At 39.5% G+C, this 17,906-nt stretch overlaps 1 protein-coding gene across 4 annotated transcripts in view; it reads right to left on the bottom strand.

Annotated features, from left to right (window-relative positions):
- Positions 1-375: 375 nt before the first annotated feature.
- The window catches only part of CEP104 (centrosomal protein 104), a 29,168-nt gene continuing 11,637 nt past the window's right edge, over positions 376-17,906 (bottom strand). For 3 of the 4 annotated variants that reach the window (XM_044995820.1, XM_044995819.1, XM_044995822.1), the window contains 15 exons: positions 17,517-17,675; positions 16,493-16,723; positions 14,963-15,166; positions 14,124-14,291; positions 12,832-13,005; positions 8,944-9,120; positions 8,323-8,529; positions 7,627-7,743; positions 6,055-6,091; positions 5,335-5,416; positions 4,568-4,676; positions 2,792-2,930; positions 2,233-2,300; positions 1,456-1,546; positions 376-520 (listed from right to left, as the gene is read on the bottom strand). In XM_044995820.1, coding sequence (XP_044851755.1) covers positions 384-520; positions 1,456-1,546; positions 2,233-2,300; positions 2,792-2,930; positions 4,568-4,676; positions 5,335-5,416; positions 6,055-6,091; positions 7,627-7,743; positions 8,323-8,529; positions 8,944-9,120; positions 12,832-13,005; positions 14,124-14,291; positions 14,963-15,166; positions 16,493-16,723; positions 17,517-17,675 — 2,100 coding nt within the window. In that variant the 3' untranslated portion in view covers positions 376-383. The remainder of the gene's footprint in view (positions 521-1,455; positions 1,547-2,232; positions 2,301-2,791; positions 2,931-4,567; positions 4,677-5,334; positions 5,417-6,054; positions 6,092-7,626; positions 7,744-8,322; positions 8,530-8,943; positions 9,121-12,831; positions 13,006-14,123; positions 14,292-14,962; positions 15,167-16,492; positions 16,724-17,516; positions 17,676-17,906) is intronic. The other variant, XM_044995823.1, reaches the window with a different exon arrangement.

Genomic DNA, 17,906 nt, shown 5'->3' with positions numbered 1-17,906 from the left:
TACTAGGGACTCCCCCGGGCTGAGAGAATCCTCATCAGGAAAGGTTCAGCTGCTTTCTGCTCCCTCCATGCTATTGGGGAAGTGCAAAAGGAGTGCAGCAGGCCAGAGGCTCTGTCCCCAAAAGACTGCTCATCACTAAAAGTGAGATGCAGGTTCTTGGGATAATTATACACAACACTGCACGGAGAGAACCAATATATAAGTGTTAACTATTGGGTAAAGGAAGCTGTCAAACACTATTTGTGGTTGATAAACAGCAGTGTGTAGTTCAGGTGAAATGGATGACGTGGGGCTCTTATCACTTGTAAACAAATCTTGGAAATGTTGTGCATCACATAAAACTTGCTCAGTTATGGAGACAAAGGAAACAAGTACTTCTCTTGTCATCGCTTTGCATATGTTCTGCCAGTGCTTTTATTCAGGCCCCCTTTTGGGGTAGGGATCTTGCTTCCTACAGAGGGGGATCGAACCTTTGTTGCCGTAGGACCTGATTTGTTTATGGTTAATCCTGCTGCTTTGCCTGGGAAAAGAACATACAGATTATCAGTCACAAACAAATACTGCACATTTCTTGCATTTCAAGTACATGACTGAGCTACAACATTGACAGAAATAATAAGATAGTCTTTGAAGTGACAGGATTATTCACAGGCGTGGTAATAGGAGATGGATCGTAAATTTGAATCCAGGCTAGGGAGTAAACATTAACATCTGACATCAACATACCATCAGCTTGTTCAGAGACCCACCATATGTGACACGAGTCCGTGGTCAGAGTTCAGTTCCCATCTACCTACCTGCCTCAGGCATTTGTATGATGCTTATCAACCCAGTGTCCTAATTTCTAGTTCTCTACAGGACAGATAAAGACTACCTATTCACTTCACTCCGTCCCATAGTTAGGATTAGATTAGCATCTCCAACTGGCCCCTCTCAGGCCTGAGGCACATTGACAGTATAGCATTTAAGTGGCTCTCTGTGCACTACTGTATCTGTTCAGTTCATAGCGTAACGTAGGATATAAGAGGGCAACTACAGCAAGACCAGCAAAGAATCCTGTGGTCTTTAATTTTTTTTTATTTTTTTATTTTTTTTAAGAGCATGAGCTTTTGTGGGTGAATACCCACTTCGTCAAGACGAGTCTTTGGGGTATGCTGCTCCATAAAACGAGACAAACAATAAAACAAAATTAAAAATGATGCAACTTCTCCATTCCATTCCAACAGCGCATCTGTGCTGAAGTCATTGAGACTGACTGGAGTATCAGAGGGTAATTTGCCCTGTGTGCGCTATTCTATACCAACATATTTAGAAATACAGAGTCAGCATATACAAATACTTGAATAATGCATTCAACTGTTATTGACTAAGGATCAACTTGCTTTCTAGAATAGAGCCTTCTGCTTAAATAGGTAAACAAAGTGAAAAGCATAGTAATCACAAGGAAATCCATACCAGGCTGCATCAGCAGAGTTTTATTGAGTGTATGCGCCCTCCGCAGATTCATTTTACAGCCATCTTTGCCCATTAAGTGAGATTTCCACGCCTATGATAAATTAAGAAACAAGCGGTGTTACAAAAGCAGAGAAATAGCAGGTCTTTCATACGAATGCTATTTCTGTATCTACACATGTGCAGGCATGCGCATGCACATGCATGTTTTACAGCATGAAAGGAAAAATGAAATGCTAGGTGTTATTTTACTGAGAAAAGCAAGCAGATTTCAATAGGTTTTGGTCTGCACTGAGGACAAAATCAGGAACATCTCACAGACAGCGTGGGTTTAAGATGACACGCTGTCTCATTCTTTTGCCTATTAACTACTGTCTTGATCAGATTTAGAAGAGACCTCTGAATGAAAGCCAAACAGGGATAATCAATTCCTGCTGTAACCTGAACAAGCCTAAATGTAACTCCATCAAATCACTTAGCAAAGCAAATTAAGGTGGCAGGAGAATTAGAGGCATCACTTTCTGCTCCAAGAGCTGATCTCAAAAGAAGCAAGATGGCCATTAAAATCCTGTTTAGCACAGCCTTTGAAAGTAGTTTGCTACCAGTTGGCATTTACTATCATTGTCCTAGAATCTGAAGCCACAGGCAGAGACTGCAGGCACTTTTTGATATGGTTATGTTCAGGCAATGTAGGTAATTTCAGTGTTAAAGGACAAATTATTGAAGTCTTAGTGACAAGACTAGCAAGACCAATTTGACATTACACTCATTTTCTCTTACCTCCTCTCCTGGGGCGAAGTTTTCATGGCACAATGGACAATGGTTTGCCACCTTTTCTGGTTTTGCAGCTGAAATGATTAGAAAGAGAAAAAAAAAAGTTACGCTATTGCCATGTGCTTTGCCAAATGCAAGAGGAACAGATTGATCTCTGCCAGTTTCTGTGAGCAAGAGATGGAACTGGCTGCTATTCTACCTTCCCCTGCCTAGTCAAGAAACCGATCTCATTATCAAGAGGAAAAAATGAAAAGGGAAGAGAGAACAGCTAACACAGAAGTGCCTTCAGCTTGTTCTACAGTGATGAGGAGCAAACTAAACTGTGGAGCAATCTTCAGGAGTTTTCTGTTCTTGCTCAGAAGACACTCCCACGTGTATTAATAGGAGCTAAGTGCAGGGAGCACTGAAAGGCAAAAACATTTAGGCCAAAAATATTCAATCCTTAGCCTCACGTTAGGATTCCAAATCCATAGTTCAGCACCTAAATAGAAGTGGCCTGGTTTTCCAAAGGTATTGAGTCCTAGCAGCTCCCCAGGCTTCACTTATTCCATTTGAAACTACTCACGATTGCAAGTCTTGCCCTTCACATGTTTGGCTAGTTCCTCTTTTGGAATGGCCTCGCTACAGCGCTGACATTTCCCAAAGCCATCTTTTTTATCACACTCAGTCAGCAAGTGCTCTGTCAGGCTTGCTATCTCCACCACCTGCAACAGGAAACCAGACAGGTGGCTGAGAATACAAGAGATACAGGAATAGACTTGTATTGTGCTATGAAACTACGAATAATATTTTCAAAAGATCTCAAGTGACTTTAGAGCTCAAGACTCATTTTTAAAAGTGACTTAGGCACTTACAAGCCTAAATGTCATTGAAAATCAATGAGACTTGAGCTCCTAATTCACCTTTGAAAATGGGGCTCCGGGTAAAATTTCAAAAATGCCTAAATCTGATAAAACTCTGCTTGTGTTTCTTACACATGTAACCTGCAAATTTAATGTGAAAAAGGTATCATTATAGGCTTAAAAATAAAACAAGGAAAGATAACTTAGAACTTGTTCCTATGTTTAACTCTATTCTTATCTTTAAATACAGTTGTTAGAAATGATTCCATGTATTGTATTGTGTATGAACACAGAAGTTGCTAACACTGCATGTATGTCCAGGCAGGCACTGGGACAAAACAGGAACACATGCTTCTTTCTGGGATAATCTTTGCACAACATAGCTAGCAGCGTCTAGAGAGATGCTTCAAAGCCACCTTGACTGCCAGTGGTTGAGAAAATCAATGAAAGATTCACATTAAACACCTCAGTAAGGGCTCCTAGGCCAAGTTCATCCTGAAATAAATGGATGCAACTCCCTTGGAAGTCTCAGGTAGAAGTTGGTCACAAAGCAGATGCAAATATTGAAGTAAATTTGGACTGATCTAAAAGTCAGTGGGTGTACAAAATAATGGAGCTTACACACTAAAGAACAGAAAGATAGAGGTGGGAGGAGGAAGAGGAAAAGCAATTGAAATAAGCTATCCCAGGCCTCTCTCACTTTTTAGTGCTTGTTTTAATTGCTTCTCCTGCTACATCCCTCCTCTTCTCCCCACCCAAAGTGTAAGTTAAATTGAAAGTGCAAAACAAATGTATGACAAATTAGAGCAAGTTACTCGACAAGTAACACTGGAATGTTAAAATGCCCCCCAAAATAAATACATATCTGAAACAGGGCCCATACTAAGCTGGTTAGTAGTCATATGGCATGCTGCCTTGTTCTCCAGAATCTCATGTGTGATCATATTTTGAACATCTGCGCAATCAACTCTGACTATGTGTCTTCGGTGGGCAGAGCTGATTTTGTGGGTGGAGTTTGGAAGAGTATCACTAACTTCTCCTCCCCCAATATGACATTTGGTCTGAAATGATTTAGAATTTCACACACAGCAAGAGCTCTGATTTTCACACATGCATCTGCAGCTTATACTGCGTAGCAGTGATTTCTCTATAGATGTGACACTGCCTTTCCTTCCAAACAACACTATTTAAAAGGTATTTGTCTTAACCCAGAAGAGAGATCCCCTTCCTTTCCAGTTTCCTCATTCTAATGGTGCTGTTACATTTTAAATGGACAAGTATGTTGAGCAGCTTTACTTTGGTTGTTAATCTGGTTCCTTATACTGCTCGTCTCATGTTATTGTCCATGACAATGATTTTGCTACAAACGGAACTTTTTGTTAAACAGCAATTTCCACCTTTTGCAGCTTATCTATTGACAACAGAATGATTCACTGCTTGTGTTAGTTCTGGAATGTGTATGTTAGGTTGTATATAGGCTTTTGAGTCCAATGCCTGACCTGTTTGCAGTGCTCACATCTTGTCAACATAGGGCAATGTTTCCAGTAATGGAGATCCAAGCCTTCCTCTGTGAAGGATTCGTCCCTTTCACCACAAAAAATGCATAGGCTGGAGAAGACAGAGGAATAATAACAAATGCTATAGATTACTAAAATAAACAGGTATTCCAAGTCGAGAGGAAACATCCTGCCAGTTTAAAATAATTCTGTACAAAACATCTTACCTACAGAATACCTGCCTCTGATTGGGCTCAGGCAGAGACTTTTGTAAAGTTGTAGTGTAGCTATAACTAAAAACGTTCACTCAAAGAGAGAGATGTTATTACAAATAAATACTGGGAGAGCTCACTTGGACAGTTTACCTGATCCCAGAAAGCATTCTATATTCTCATCAAGCCTCCAAATGTAACAATCTTATTCTTAGCTTTGCCTCTGTTCCCGTAGCAGTGATACGCTGTTATATTGTGACAGTTTTCTAATCCATGGACACAACTTCTCAAACACATGTACAAAGCTCACATTGTACAAGTGGCGAAGGATATGAAATCCTGATTTATCCATTATTAATTATATTTATTTTGGAAGATAAAGAATAAGGAGGAAGAAATTAAAATATTCAAAATGGTCCCTATTAACACTTAACAATTTAAATCTTATTTAATGAACTGTCCACAAATGTCAGTATAGATATTTGCATTTGGATGATCACTAACTGCTCTTTAGCAATTACTCTTTTAAAGTGGTTAGATGCTGCTGATTTTACTTACTTATCTAAATAATTTGCAACCGAGGAATGATCATCTGGAATCTCTGTTGCCACAGGTAGGGTGACTTTCTTTACCTGCTCACCTGTAACAAGGAATCTATTAAACTCAATAGCTGGTTCTTAGTTCTTTTTGGATAAATATTGTTTCTCAAGGTCTTAATGGTAACTGACTATTTGGAATAGTACACTCCTAAACATCAAAAAGGAACTAAAGTGTACGCAGTGCCACGAGGAAACGGCTCCTGGATACAACTGGACAATTGCTTGCCTTTTGGGTGCAGTGCCATATACAAAACAGCAGCCATGGACTGTTTGCACACACAGTCACCACTTAAAATGTTGGTGAACATTTTGAAAATAAAGTGGCAGATGATTTTACCTCAGTGTGAGGAGAAATCCAAACTGGCTTCAATCCAAGCCAATCTGATTGAATCAAGCCAATCTGATCTGGTGCAAGAAACCACCCACCTAGCTGATGGCAACCAATGTTGGCACACTAAATGGTCAGTTCTCCCCTGAAGACTGAATGATTCTCTCTGTCAGATTGAGTCAACCAATCCAAAGCTTTAGGATCTGTGCGCTTCTGAACTCAGATGAGTCAGTGTGCATTATGTCATAGTCACCTATTGGTTGCCATGTGTCCTAACTACTTCCCCATCCAAAACATTTCAAGGCTAATTTGGTTTCTGTGTTTCTTTGAATAGTTTTAAGCTTTACCTACCTTGAGTCTTTGGCTTCTGAAAATCATTTTCTTTCTCCTGCCAAAGAGAGAAGTAGATGTCAGTAACTCCCTTGGTGACTAAGGCACCAGCCAAGAAAGAATGATTTCTTGGTATTTCAAGAAAGAAGAACAGATAAATCCAGAGAAAGTCCAGTCAGTGAACAAACAAGATGCACGGTCAAGACAGCATAGGTTGTGGTGCAGACAGGCAACCTTCCCAAAGAGGATGTCTCCTATGTGCTGGGACACAACAGTGTTCCTCCAGTAGACATATTCCTTTCCCTGCCTTGGTACAGGCACGTATATTGCAGTAGAGTGGGCAACAGCCCCTCTACCATGTCAGGGTGCAGTTATTAACCTTTTAAAGTCAAGTATGTTCAAATCCAATTGCTGACAATTATATAGTATAGCATCATTCTAAAGTGACCTACACGAGTTATTATGTATACCAGGGGAGGCAACCTATGGCACGGGCGCCGAAGGTGGCACGGGAGCTGATTTTCAGTGGCACTCACACTGCCTGGGTCCTGGTCATCGGTCTGGGGGGCTCTGCATTTTAATTTAATTTTAAATGAAGCTTCTCAAACATTTTAAAAACCTTATTTACTTTACATACAACAATAGTTTAGTATCAGAGGGGTAGCCGTGTTAGTCTGGATCTGTAAAAAGCAACAAAAAGTCCCGTGGCACCTTATAGACTAACAGACATATTGGAGCATGAGCTTTCGTGGGTGAACACCCACTTTGTCAGAGGCATGTAATGGAAATTTCCAGAGGCAGGTATAAATATGCAGGCCAGAATCAGTCTGGAGATAAGGAGGTTAGTTCAATCAGGGAGGATAAGGCCCTCTTCTAGCAGTTGAGGTGTGAACACCAAGGGAGGAGAAACTGCTTTTGTAGTTGGCTAGCCATTCACAGTCTTTGTTTAATCCTGAGCTGATGGTGTCAAATTTACAAATGAACTGAAGCTCAACAGTTTCTCTTTGAAGTCTGGTCCTGAAGTTTTTTTGCTGTAGGATGGCTACCATAAAATCTGCTATTGTGTGCAATAGTTTAGTTATATGTTATAGACTTATAGTAAGAGACCTTCTAAAAATGTGAAAATGTATTACTGGCACACGAAACCTTAAATTAGAGTGAATAAATGAAACTCGGCACACCACTTCTGAAAGGCTGCCAACCCCTGATATATAGTATCCTTGCACGGCTCTAACAAGTTCTTGGACATTTTAAAGTTTGTAGAAGCAGCCTCCAAATACCACATGATGGGTTAAACAATTCTACATGGATGCAATTTTTGTACCACTGTACCAAAAACAAAGCATAGAATTTTAATTTTGACTTCTCTTTCTGATGTGAGTAAAGACCAGTCCCTTCATGTATTTCAGTTAAACTTCTTGTGGTTTAATATAGAACCAGAGTTATCACAAAGCAGCTTTCACCTCACAGAACACAGCAGCTTAATCTGTTTCCAGCATCCATCCGGAAAAAATAATAGGACCAGTACCTGTAATTACACCACCATTACAAGATAATTTCAACCCAGGACATCAGATCAAAAATGATATTGACCTTTCCAGCCTGAACTTCTGCCTGGATCTCCTTCAGTGCTGCTAGCTGCCCTTGCAGGGCCTTAATCTCCTCTTTCTTCTGTTTTTCTGCTTCTTCTGTGGCCGCCTTTTTCTGTGCCTGTTAAGAAATACTCTTTTGGTTACAGTGGTTTTGTAACACTCTCTCATACAGGGAAGGATGCAAAACCACCATTTAATCTAGAACATAAAATTGTTTTCTTACTGTGTGTAAAACTAACAACTGGTCCATCACAATATAAACAAAAAAGGATCTTCTATGCTAATTTTAAATAAATGCATTATGATTTAGACATGTTTATCATATAAATGAATAAATTAACACATCCTCCATTCATCCCACAGTCACAGAATGACCATACTGCCATTGAAACCTAGATTTTTACCTTACTGATGTGAAAATATTGTTACTGTTTCAGAAATATAATCTGTGCTTTTTTCCATGTTTGATCCCTATCATAACAGTGATTATAAACAGATGTATATAGTAAAGTGAGTGCGAGTCTATTTTTTTACTATACAACCATTATATTTACAATTATGAAATTCTGTCATAAGTGTTAACATTTTTTTTATATGATCAGTGCAGCTACAAATTCAATATACGGTTCCACCAAGACACTGCTTAAAATACAGTATCTTAACATAGCTGCACACTTTCCACAGTCTTATTACTTACCCTAAGCTCAGCCTCAGTAAGTCTACCATCTATTTTAGTAAATCCATCAAAGAGTGTTTTATAGAGAACATTCTTGCGTGTGTTGGCATCATCTGGAGGAAGATAGTCCAGTATAATGGCCTGGTGCTGCCTGTACATGTCGAAGATAATCCGTAATGCTGTATCGCGTACCTCATATACTCTGTGCTCCAATGCCCCTGTCGCAAACTGAAAATATTGGTGAAAAAAGTTATTCTAATTTTCTTCTGGAGTTAAACTGGGCTGGACTATTCTCACCACATTGGGGGAAAAACAAAGGTGGCTTTAAACCACCTTCACCAGTCCCATTTCCACTGTGTGCTAAGCATAGCTCAGTTAGGCCAAAGGATCTGTCCCTTAATCTGGAGTGACTGCCCACTGCAATGGGAGCATTGTTATTACCTAGTTAGACAGACAGACAGACAGACATGTTTCTCCAACCGAGTATCCTTTATAACTTTTCTTTTGCATTATGGATCTTCACAAGGTTGACTAAAGCCACCTGGAGAAGCTCACTGGGCCTGGTTACCTGGTGTATGCGCCAGGCACTAACACAAAAACTAACATTCATCCAAGAAAAATACTGTAGTTTCAGACTCTTACCCTCATGACATTGTCAATGGTAAACCCAGAGTTTTCTGTTCCCAGGTCTTTCAACAGCCGTTCCACCAAGTCCACCTGACTCATTGCCAGATGAGTAGGGGAATTCGGTTTCAATGGTTGGACCAGATGAACCGGAATGATTTGAAGAGGTTTAACTTCATTACATAGTGCCATTTCCTATAGGGAAATACAGAGTTAACTCGCACAGGAAAATGCTGAAACACAGGATGAAATGGTTTGCAAAGCCAATGTTATTCAGGACCTCATAACCAAGAATGTCCCGTGTTAGTTACAATGAGATAAGCCTTTCAGGAGAGGCAGATGGTCATTCACTATTTCAACACAGTCTGCTGTACACAGCATAAAGAGAAGAAAAAACAGTGTCAGTCTTGCTATTGACAACAGCTTTATTGACAAAGAACATGCACATATTGCATCTGCTGAGAAATATGTATTTCACTGGGACTATTCTTCAGAACAAGACCTGCAGAATTGGATATTAAGGTTTTTTTGTTTTTAAATAACTGAAGTAGCGAGGACATCTACTACCTCACATTTTATTGATCTACTAAGGAAACTGCCTCACAGCTGAGTTCTGTTGTCATAAGATGCTTGCTGTTTAGTCCTTTCAATGCTAGACAGTACTTATTCTAGCTGTGTGCGCAAAACTGATTATTTTTTTTCTACAAATGTTAAAATTAAGTTAACTTTCACTTAACATTTTAGTTTTATTAGGCTAGAATCTGATTTCAATAAGAAACCTGGATTAAATCCAACAGCTCCTGATCTACTATGTAGCACAACAGATCAGAATCTGACCCACTGAGTAAATTTAACAAATAAATACAGTTATTTTTCCCAGTGAATAAATTTTAATATGCATGAATCAATAAATGTTCCTTCCACTAATGAACAGTGAAGACTAGCATTTTCATATATTCTGTGCTTTTATGAAGGGTAAAGAAATGCATATTTCTAGGACAGTTCTCCATTCCTACATAAGTTCTAAATCCTAAAACATGGTCAATGCAATTGGAGTCTCACTTGTGTTCAAATTACACTAACTTTTGTGCCCATTTCATTTCTTCAGTGCCACATCTTAAAGATAAGGTTTTGGTTTGTATTTTTTAACATTTCAAGTAATGTTTGTAATTTGGTTAATTGGTTTATTTTTACTTTCAGTGTGGTGCCAAGCATCATTATTGTCTTCAACACCAAAAAAAAAAAAAGTCATAATATTTAGTTTAATAGTTGTGCTTTAAATTTGCTAAGGTCACATGAAAAAGGAGAAAAGTATATTTAAGCTAAGGTTTCCTGACTTGTCTAAGGAACTACCAACAACAAGTAAATTAAAGGAAACACGCAAGTCAGTTGTGACAATAGAAGTATGGAAGCACAGGCACTAGATCACGAGGCTATGAAGCCAGGTAGTATTCCCTTGAAATCACTGCTCTCTGTTCTCTTGTAAGCAAACCTGACAAAAAGGGGAACAATAGAGAAGGAGCCAGACATTAGTTCAGGTAGTTTGTACAGAAAGAAGAATCTGTTTTAACAGGTTTACTGCAACATAGCTCAGACCATAAGCCACTATTGGTCTTGCCAGCACAACTGACTGAATACTGGTTGCCAGTAGCTAGGAAAGAGAGAGTAACAGCTTACAGGAGAAAAGTGAGACATGTGAAGCAGCTTGCATCAGGATCAAAAGAATATGTGGTGGATGCACATGGAGGAAGAACCCTGATCTGCAGGCACCCATTGCACAGGATAATTTATGAACCTTCCATTTGCACTGTCTGTGTGGGACCCCTGTGCCAAAGGAGTAAGTGGCATTAGAGAAACAGCTTCTTTCATAAATTGGTTTGATTTTAAGTGATTATGGAGCAATGTTTCATTTAAACTTAATTCATATTTTTTAAAGGACACATGAATGATCTGCATTCACTTTTCAAGTAAGAGGCAAACCTACAGGAAAGGTACTAAGACTATATAGGAAAAGGGCTCTTTGACCATCTTTTATACCTCCTGTAGGGAAATGTCATACAAAAATCCTATGGTAATATTACACTGTCACTCTAAATATTTCTTAAGTTTTATTGTTTAGATTCTATTAAGATTTTTTTTTAATTTTCTGCTAGCAATAATATAGTAAGTACATCTTCCTCCTTTTCCAAGTAACAGTACTCTATGTCCTGGCTACAAAACTACACCACTAATGGCTTCCTCATTTCCTTTCAAGTATACAATTACAAATCTATTATGAATACCTCTTGGCTCATGTACAAGCAAGCAAGAAAGAAGCCACCTTTGGCTTTAGAGTGACAAATCAGAGCAGTGCTCACACTATCCCTATTAAAATCCGAGTCAAGTCTGCAATGAAAGAAAAACCTTTTCTCCCCATCTGGATGAATGCAATGATAAAATAACCCAGAGCCAGTGACTCACCTAGTACCCTCCCCTGGCACTATATTAACACATATATACACACACAGAGAATTACTTTTCCTATTTGGAAGTTTTACTGGAAAACAGAGTCTGTACACTTCAACAGCTGTTCACAAATGGTCACTGCCACCACACGAGGAATGGATTGTAAATTTTTAAATTGGCACCCTTTTTTTCTTTTGCTAAATCTGATATTTACATCATTTGTTTACTTCTAATTAAAAATTTTCCTTAGTTTTTATTGCAATTAGGTTAAAAGACTCTATAAAATGACTCTAAAATTCAGTCACAGAACAGGTAAGTTTACTTATAATTTTACAATTAGTTTGAGTGTAAATATATTTTCTTTTAATCAAAAATTCTACCATATTACAAATAGGAGACAAGGACTATCTAGGTACTTTCATAGCTCTCATCACTGCAGTACCCCTCAAATTAATCATCATAAAAAAAGAATGGCCAACTAAACTTTGTGTCCATTCTGCTCTTGCAGGAGTAGACGGAAAGCTAGCAGATTATTCCACAATCAGTAGATTCGAGCAAGCTGCTGAAAAAGTAATTGTGAGGAAGCTAAGTCAAACAAATGGAGTTAGTTCCAACTACTGTGAGGTACATGGTCATTATCTCTTCTGTGAGTGAGTTCCACCGTTTAGGTCCAAATCCTGTGAGAGGTCTGTCTCCTGCATTCACAAGCAGTACAAGATGAATCTCAGGAATTCCAGTTCATGAGATAAACCATATTTCAAAATGTTGAACTAATTCCAATTCAGCACAATATTTTGAAATTTCTTATGAACTGGAAATCCTGAAAAATATTTTGCTTCTCATACACCAACACATTACATTTCCAAAAAAGAAACACGCTTTCCAGAGGGCAGCTGTTGACTAAAATTGACTTTCTTGGCAGTTTAGCCACTGCTACCGCAATGAAATGGACAAGAATGTCAATTTCAGTCAGCAGATGCTGGAGCTTCCAAACTTTGCAACTTTTCGGGTGGACCTTCTTGGGGCTGGTGATGGAGGGCTTTCAGACCTGAGGGCGAGCTGGCTTCCATGGCTGCCTGCTTGGGAGCTGAGCAGCACAGGAGGCAGCCAGCCCAGGAGTCTGGAAGTCCTTGGTGACCCTGAACAATCAGCATGAAAATATGATAGTGTAATCTGTAATGAAGTATTTACCAGAAATATCACATTCAAACCAAAAAGGGTAATTAACATTTAGTGTCAAAACAACCAACCATGATATGGAGTTTATTTAGGTTAATCTAGCAGCAGTAAACTGATTACTATAGCACCAATATATCTTATTACATTTTCATATTTGATTTTGGACTGATGTCATGCAGTCTGTGTCTTGGTGGCATTCTCAGTCTGTCGTATGTGTGGGTAAAACAGCTAAATGTTGTGTTAAAAGTCAATCTAATATGCATTTCCAGATGACATTCCTACCTGAATGAAGTTGGCAGCCACAATACGAAGACGGGTTGAGGAGTCTCCTGTTCTAGAAAGCAGATTTGGAAGCGTTCTTTCCACACAATGAGCTGTTTCCAGTTTACCTAGTTTATGCTTTGGTATATACTGAGTGATGATCATTTTCAAAAGTTTCAGGGAAGCTTGGAAAACCTGAGTTAAAAAGATTATTAAAACAAAAAATATTTTAAAATTTCCTACTTCCATGTAATACAGGTCACAGGCAGTAAACAAAAATTCATGGCCCGTGAACCTGTCCATGACTTTTACTATATACCCCTGACTAAAACTTGGGGAGAGGTCAGCTCGGGAGGGCACTATGGGTGCTCAGGGGGAGGGGGATGGTGGGGCTGGGGCAGGCTTCCTACCCAGCTCCTGGGAAGCGGCGATCCCAGCTCCTAGCTCCACATGCTGCCTCTGCTCTGTCCCAAACCCTGGTTCTACAGCTCCCATTGGCTGGAAACCACGGCCAATGGGAGCTGCGGGGGCGGTGCCTGCAGGCAGAAGCAGCACGTGGAGCTAGGAGATGAGGGAGGAGAGTTCCTGTCACCCTTCTGTGGAGCGCCCCCCACAGGTAAGCACCGCCCCACACCCCAACCCTCAGCCTGGAGCCCCCCCACACCCAAACTCCTGCTGCTAGGGGGCGGGAGGCCCTGAGACTGCCCCAGCAGAGGTCGGTGCGCCTGGCCTGGGAGCTGCCTGAGCTGCTCAGGCGGCCCCTGGGCCAGGCGCACTGGCCGCTGCAGAAGTCACAGAAAGTCTCAGAATCCATAACTTCCATGACAAACACGGAACCTTACCCATCAAATATATTATTTGCTAAATAGCCTAATAGACTCTTTCTACTATAGCATTTACGTTCTGTATAAAAGTTTCATAAAACTTATTTATTGAGCACTGTCACTATTCTTGGTGGTATGCAATATACAGACAACCCAACATGCTCACATTTTATAAACTATTAAAATATTTACCTCTCTATATTATGCAGTTCCCTAAATTCTGCAGCAATTAAAAACCTGCATGAACTCACATTTTTGTAAAATTGCACCTATTATTCAAAGCCAAAATTAATATAGCAGCATTTCCTTTTAGAGTGTAGGCTATTCAGATATTTAATATTATTAAATTACAATTATTTTCTCAACTAAAAGCCTTTATTTACTAGGAGCTGATCCTGCAACTTGTTCCATGTGAGTATAGCCCTGCAGAAGGCTGTGCAGACTGGAGCTTCAATTAGGATATTTTTATTATGAAACAGTATTACTCACTGAAGACACTATGTCTTTTATGGCTCTTCTTATAAGAAAGACAGCAGCTCTAAGCATATTCTTTAAATCATCCTTAGATGTGCTGGCAGACATTTCCATCAGCTTTTTATATATAGCAAGCAATGCATCTTCTCGATATGACCAAGTCTTGGAATATGCTCCTGCAACCTGATACAGAGCAAGATTACTGTTAAAATGGCTAATACTGGCAACTCAATGCATAATTTAGTGTGACATAGAAAGAGATTTGCAAAGGCAAAATGGGAATTAGGAGCCCAAATCCCATTTACTTTCAATGGGACTGAGGTATCTTACTTCTTTTTGCATCCTTGAAAATCTCTGCCATAAGATTGCTTCAAGGAAAAATGAGACTTTATACCAAAAGAAAAAGGATTAATAACTTAATCTCAACAAACTATCCCAGGTTTTGGCAATTACCTATCTACTGACAAAGCACCAATCGCTGGCACTAGCAGTGAAACTTCCATCAGAGGACAAATTCTAAAGCAGATAATCTGTAAACATCTTCTTATTTCGCCCCCGAAAATGGATGAACTAAATGGACGAACTACATAAACTTAACTAGACATAATAGATTCCTCTGATAATATGTAATCAACTCATTAGCAACAGAAAGTTAGGTAGCCATGTAAATACTGAAAACAGGCACCTGATTTTAATACTAGTTATAGCAATATCAAACTTTAGATTTGCAGTTCTATTTAATCATTACATATAGGAAGCCATTATCTCATCATGCTTTTGTTCACAAAGTGAATTCTAAAATGACTCAAGATCTGGATTATAAATGTGAAGTGGTTTATTTTTCTGGTCTTTACCAAGGCCTCTCCGAAAACTTCAATGGCAGGGCTAGCCTCCCTCAGCGCTTTCTCAGTTAATGGTTCTGGTTCTCCAGTGATGCCACTTCTTGGAGTATCACTGATATCTTCTTCATTCATCTCTGGCTCAAGGTAGGCAAATCCATCCTCATGCTGCTTACGAATAGCTGGAAGAGGTCTCTCATCATATGGCAAAAATTCAACCTAATGAAGAAGACAAGCAAAGTAATTCTAATTGTGACTCAGATCCGATGGTGTTCCATCACTACTTTGATTCATTTCAACACAATCCATCCAGACTTTTCTACAGAGTTGTATCGCCTGCATTTTAAATGCAGGTTTGGAAGTTTTCCTTTTTTCCCATCCTGTTACCATGGCAACAGTGCTTTCAGAATGGAAGTCAGTACAAAGGATATATTTTATATGACATTAAGCAGATAAGATAAAAACATTATGGAATTCCATTTATAGCCACTCTCCAGATATGAAGACAATGTAAACAGTTACATTATTTTACTCCAGTGTGCTGTAAAGAGATTATTGCTGCTCTTAGGGACCAATCCAATCCCTACTGAAGTCAATGGGAGTCTCCACTGGCTTCAGCGGAAGTTGGGCTGGCCTTATTGGTTATGTCAATACTGCAATTAGACACCTAGAGCTGGAGGGTGCATCTGACTTGGGCTCAGGCTAATAGGCTATTTAACTGCAGTGCAGATGTTCCAGCTCAGGCTGCAGCCTGCGCACAGGGGCCATCCCACCGCACAGGATCCTAGAGCCTGGCTCCAGCCTGAGCCTGGATGTCTATACTGCAATGAAACAGCCCTGCAGCCCCAGCCTTGTGAGCCCAAGTCAGCTGGCATGGGCCAACCATGGGTTTTTAATTGCAGCCTAGACATATGCTTAGTGTTTCTGGTTCCAAGAATTTTATTACGATTACAGCCTGGATTACTTTTCCTCGTGGTGCATGTGCCATCAAGCCATTACTATGTTCTTCAATCTCATTCCAGCATATTCTTTGCTGCTGTTTTGGCCGTGAGCCTGGACTCACACATGATAATTCATAAAAGAGGAGTGTTATCAGATCATTAGAGGAACAGGCTGAGTTGTAGCCCAGGTCTAAAGTGAATCAGCAGTGTGCCCTTGGACTAATCACTTAACCTCTCTTTACGTCAATTTCCCTATTTGTAAATTGGGTATAATCTTACTTAACTCAGTCTGCATGAATGTTTGTAAAGGCTTTCAAGAGTCTTTCACAAGAGATGCTAAACATTATTATTACTAGATGAACACAGATTAACAGCAGAGAAAGCCAACCTCTGATGCCATATGAGACATCAGCATAACCAAAAGATTATCAGATTTCTACAGGAAACTGAATGTAATAAAATCTTTTTCTCTGGTAGATTCCTATAGAAATGGCCAAGAAAGGTGAGACTTTTGGTTGGACATGATTATATGATGATCTCTTGTAAACGTGGGAGGTCTTGAATCAGAGAAGCAGAGAAGCCTTAGATAAACAAGATCACTTACATTTATCTTTGGAAAACCCTCTACAGAGACTGGTGGCTGAGCAACAGGAGAAGCGGCGTGTTCAGGAACAGTGGGCTCAGGGGAAGTTGTCTTGGGTGGCTTTTCTTGTGACAAAGGCTCAGTCTTCTGTGCTTCTGTTTTCTCATGCTGGGGTGACTGCATGGGTTTCTTTTGCCGAGGGCTAACTGAATAAACCATAGGCTCAAGTGGCAATTCAGGAGGTCTTCGGATCTGAGAAAAGAAAGGGCAATTTTGTACAATAAGGTTTCAGTACATTGCTTCAAAATAAAATTCTGAAAGTGAAGCTCAGTTACCACTACTGCATCAGCTGTTTTCGAATAAACACTACAACTCCACTTATAAAAATTAGTGGAAATCATGGTTCTAAATGCAGGTGTCTGGCATAACAGCAAAGCAACACAAGGGAGAAGACAACAGATTATAAACAGCCTCACCAGTTGGCAAATAATACTTCCCAATAGCTTTCTAAGCTATAAATACACCTTAGGGTTGTGGTATGTCACTCATTTTGAACTCCTGTGGTTTGCAGTGATGCCACCAGAAGCCCTTTATGCATTTACGTTAGTAACAACAAGAGGTGCTTAGAAATATGAGAAAGCCACGTGTCTTGGTTACGTTTAGGTCAGACTAAGTGATCTAATGGTCGCTTTTATCCTTGAAAATCTGTGACAAAACATGTGAGTATATCTAGTGTAACTGTGATATGTTAGTGCCTTTTCATTATTATTTATAGACCATTAAGTGTATATAGCTGGAAAAACTAGATGAATACAGATCAACAGCAGAGAAAGCCAACCTCTGATGCTATATGAGCAACTAACAATCCAAGTAAAAAAAATATAAACATTTAACAAAAATACTCTATGACGATTATCTTATGAGTCCTAACCCATGAGTTTATTTTAGCTTCTCAGGCACATCTCTATTTATAATACAACTGGATAAAGCCTTATGAGTCAAGCCGCCATGTGTTTATTTTTATATTATGACTAGTGTTCCCTACCATCAGCTCTGGATCCAGAAGGTTGTGCAGCTCCAGTTGCTGATACACCTTCAGGCGGTACTCTTCCATCTGCTGTTTCTTCTGTTTAGCAAGATCATAATCTTCCTTCTCTACAGCACAGCGCTTTTCTACCTCATACCGCCCGAGTCGTTCCCCAACCTGAAAAATGGTGCTTTCATGTCATGAAGATTGCTGGAAATCACATTCTTTTAAATGTATATAGAATTCCAGCCTATAAAACTCAATTGTCTGACTCTTCATTTGTTATTTTTAAACACACCAGAGGGGTGACCTGCAGCCACCACAAATGTATTTTACTGCAAAGACTGAGGACCACCTGATGGACAAATGAAAAACTCATGGATTTGTGACATAACAGTCATTAAACAG

The sequence above is a fragment of the Mauremys mutica genome, chromosome 21 (genome assembly GCF_020497125.1).
Source record: "Mauremys mutica isolate MM-2020 ecotype Southern chromosome 21, ASM2049712v1, whole genome shotgun sequence".
Taxonomy (NCBI): Eukaryota; Metazoa; Chordata; order Testudines; family Geoemydidae; genus Mauremys; species Mauremys mutica.
Note: the sequence above shows the minus strand (reverse complement) of the source record. Positions and strands in the feature narration are given on the sequence as shown.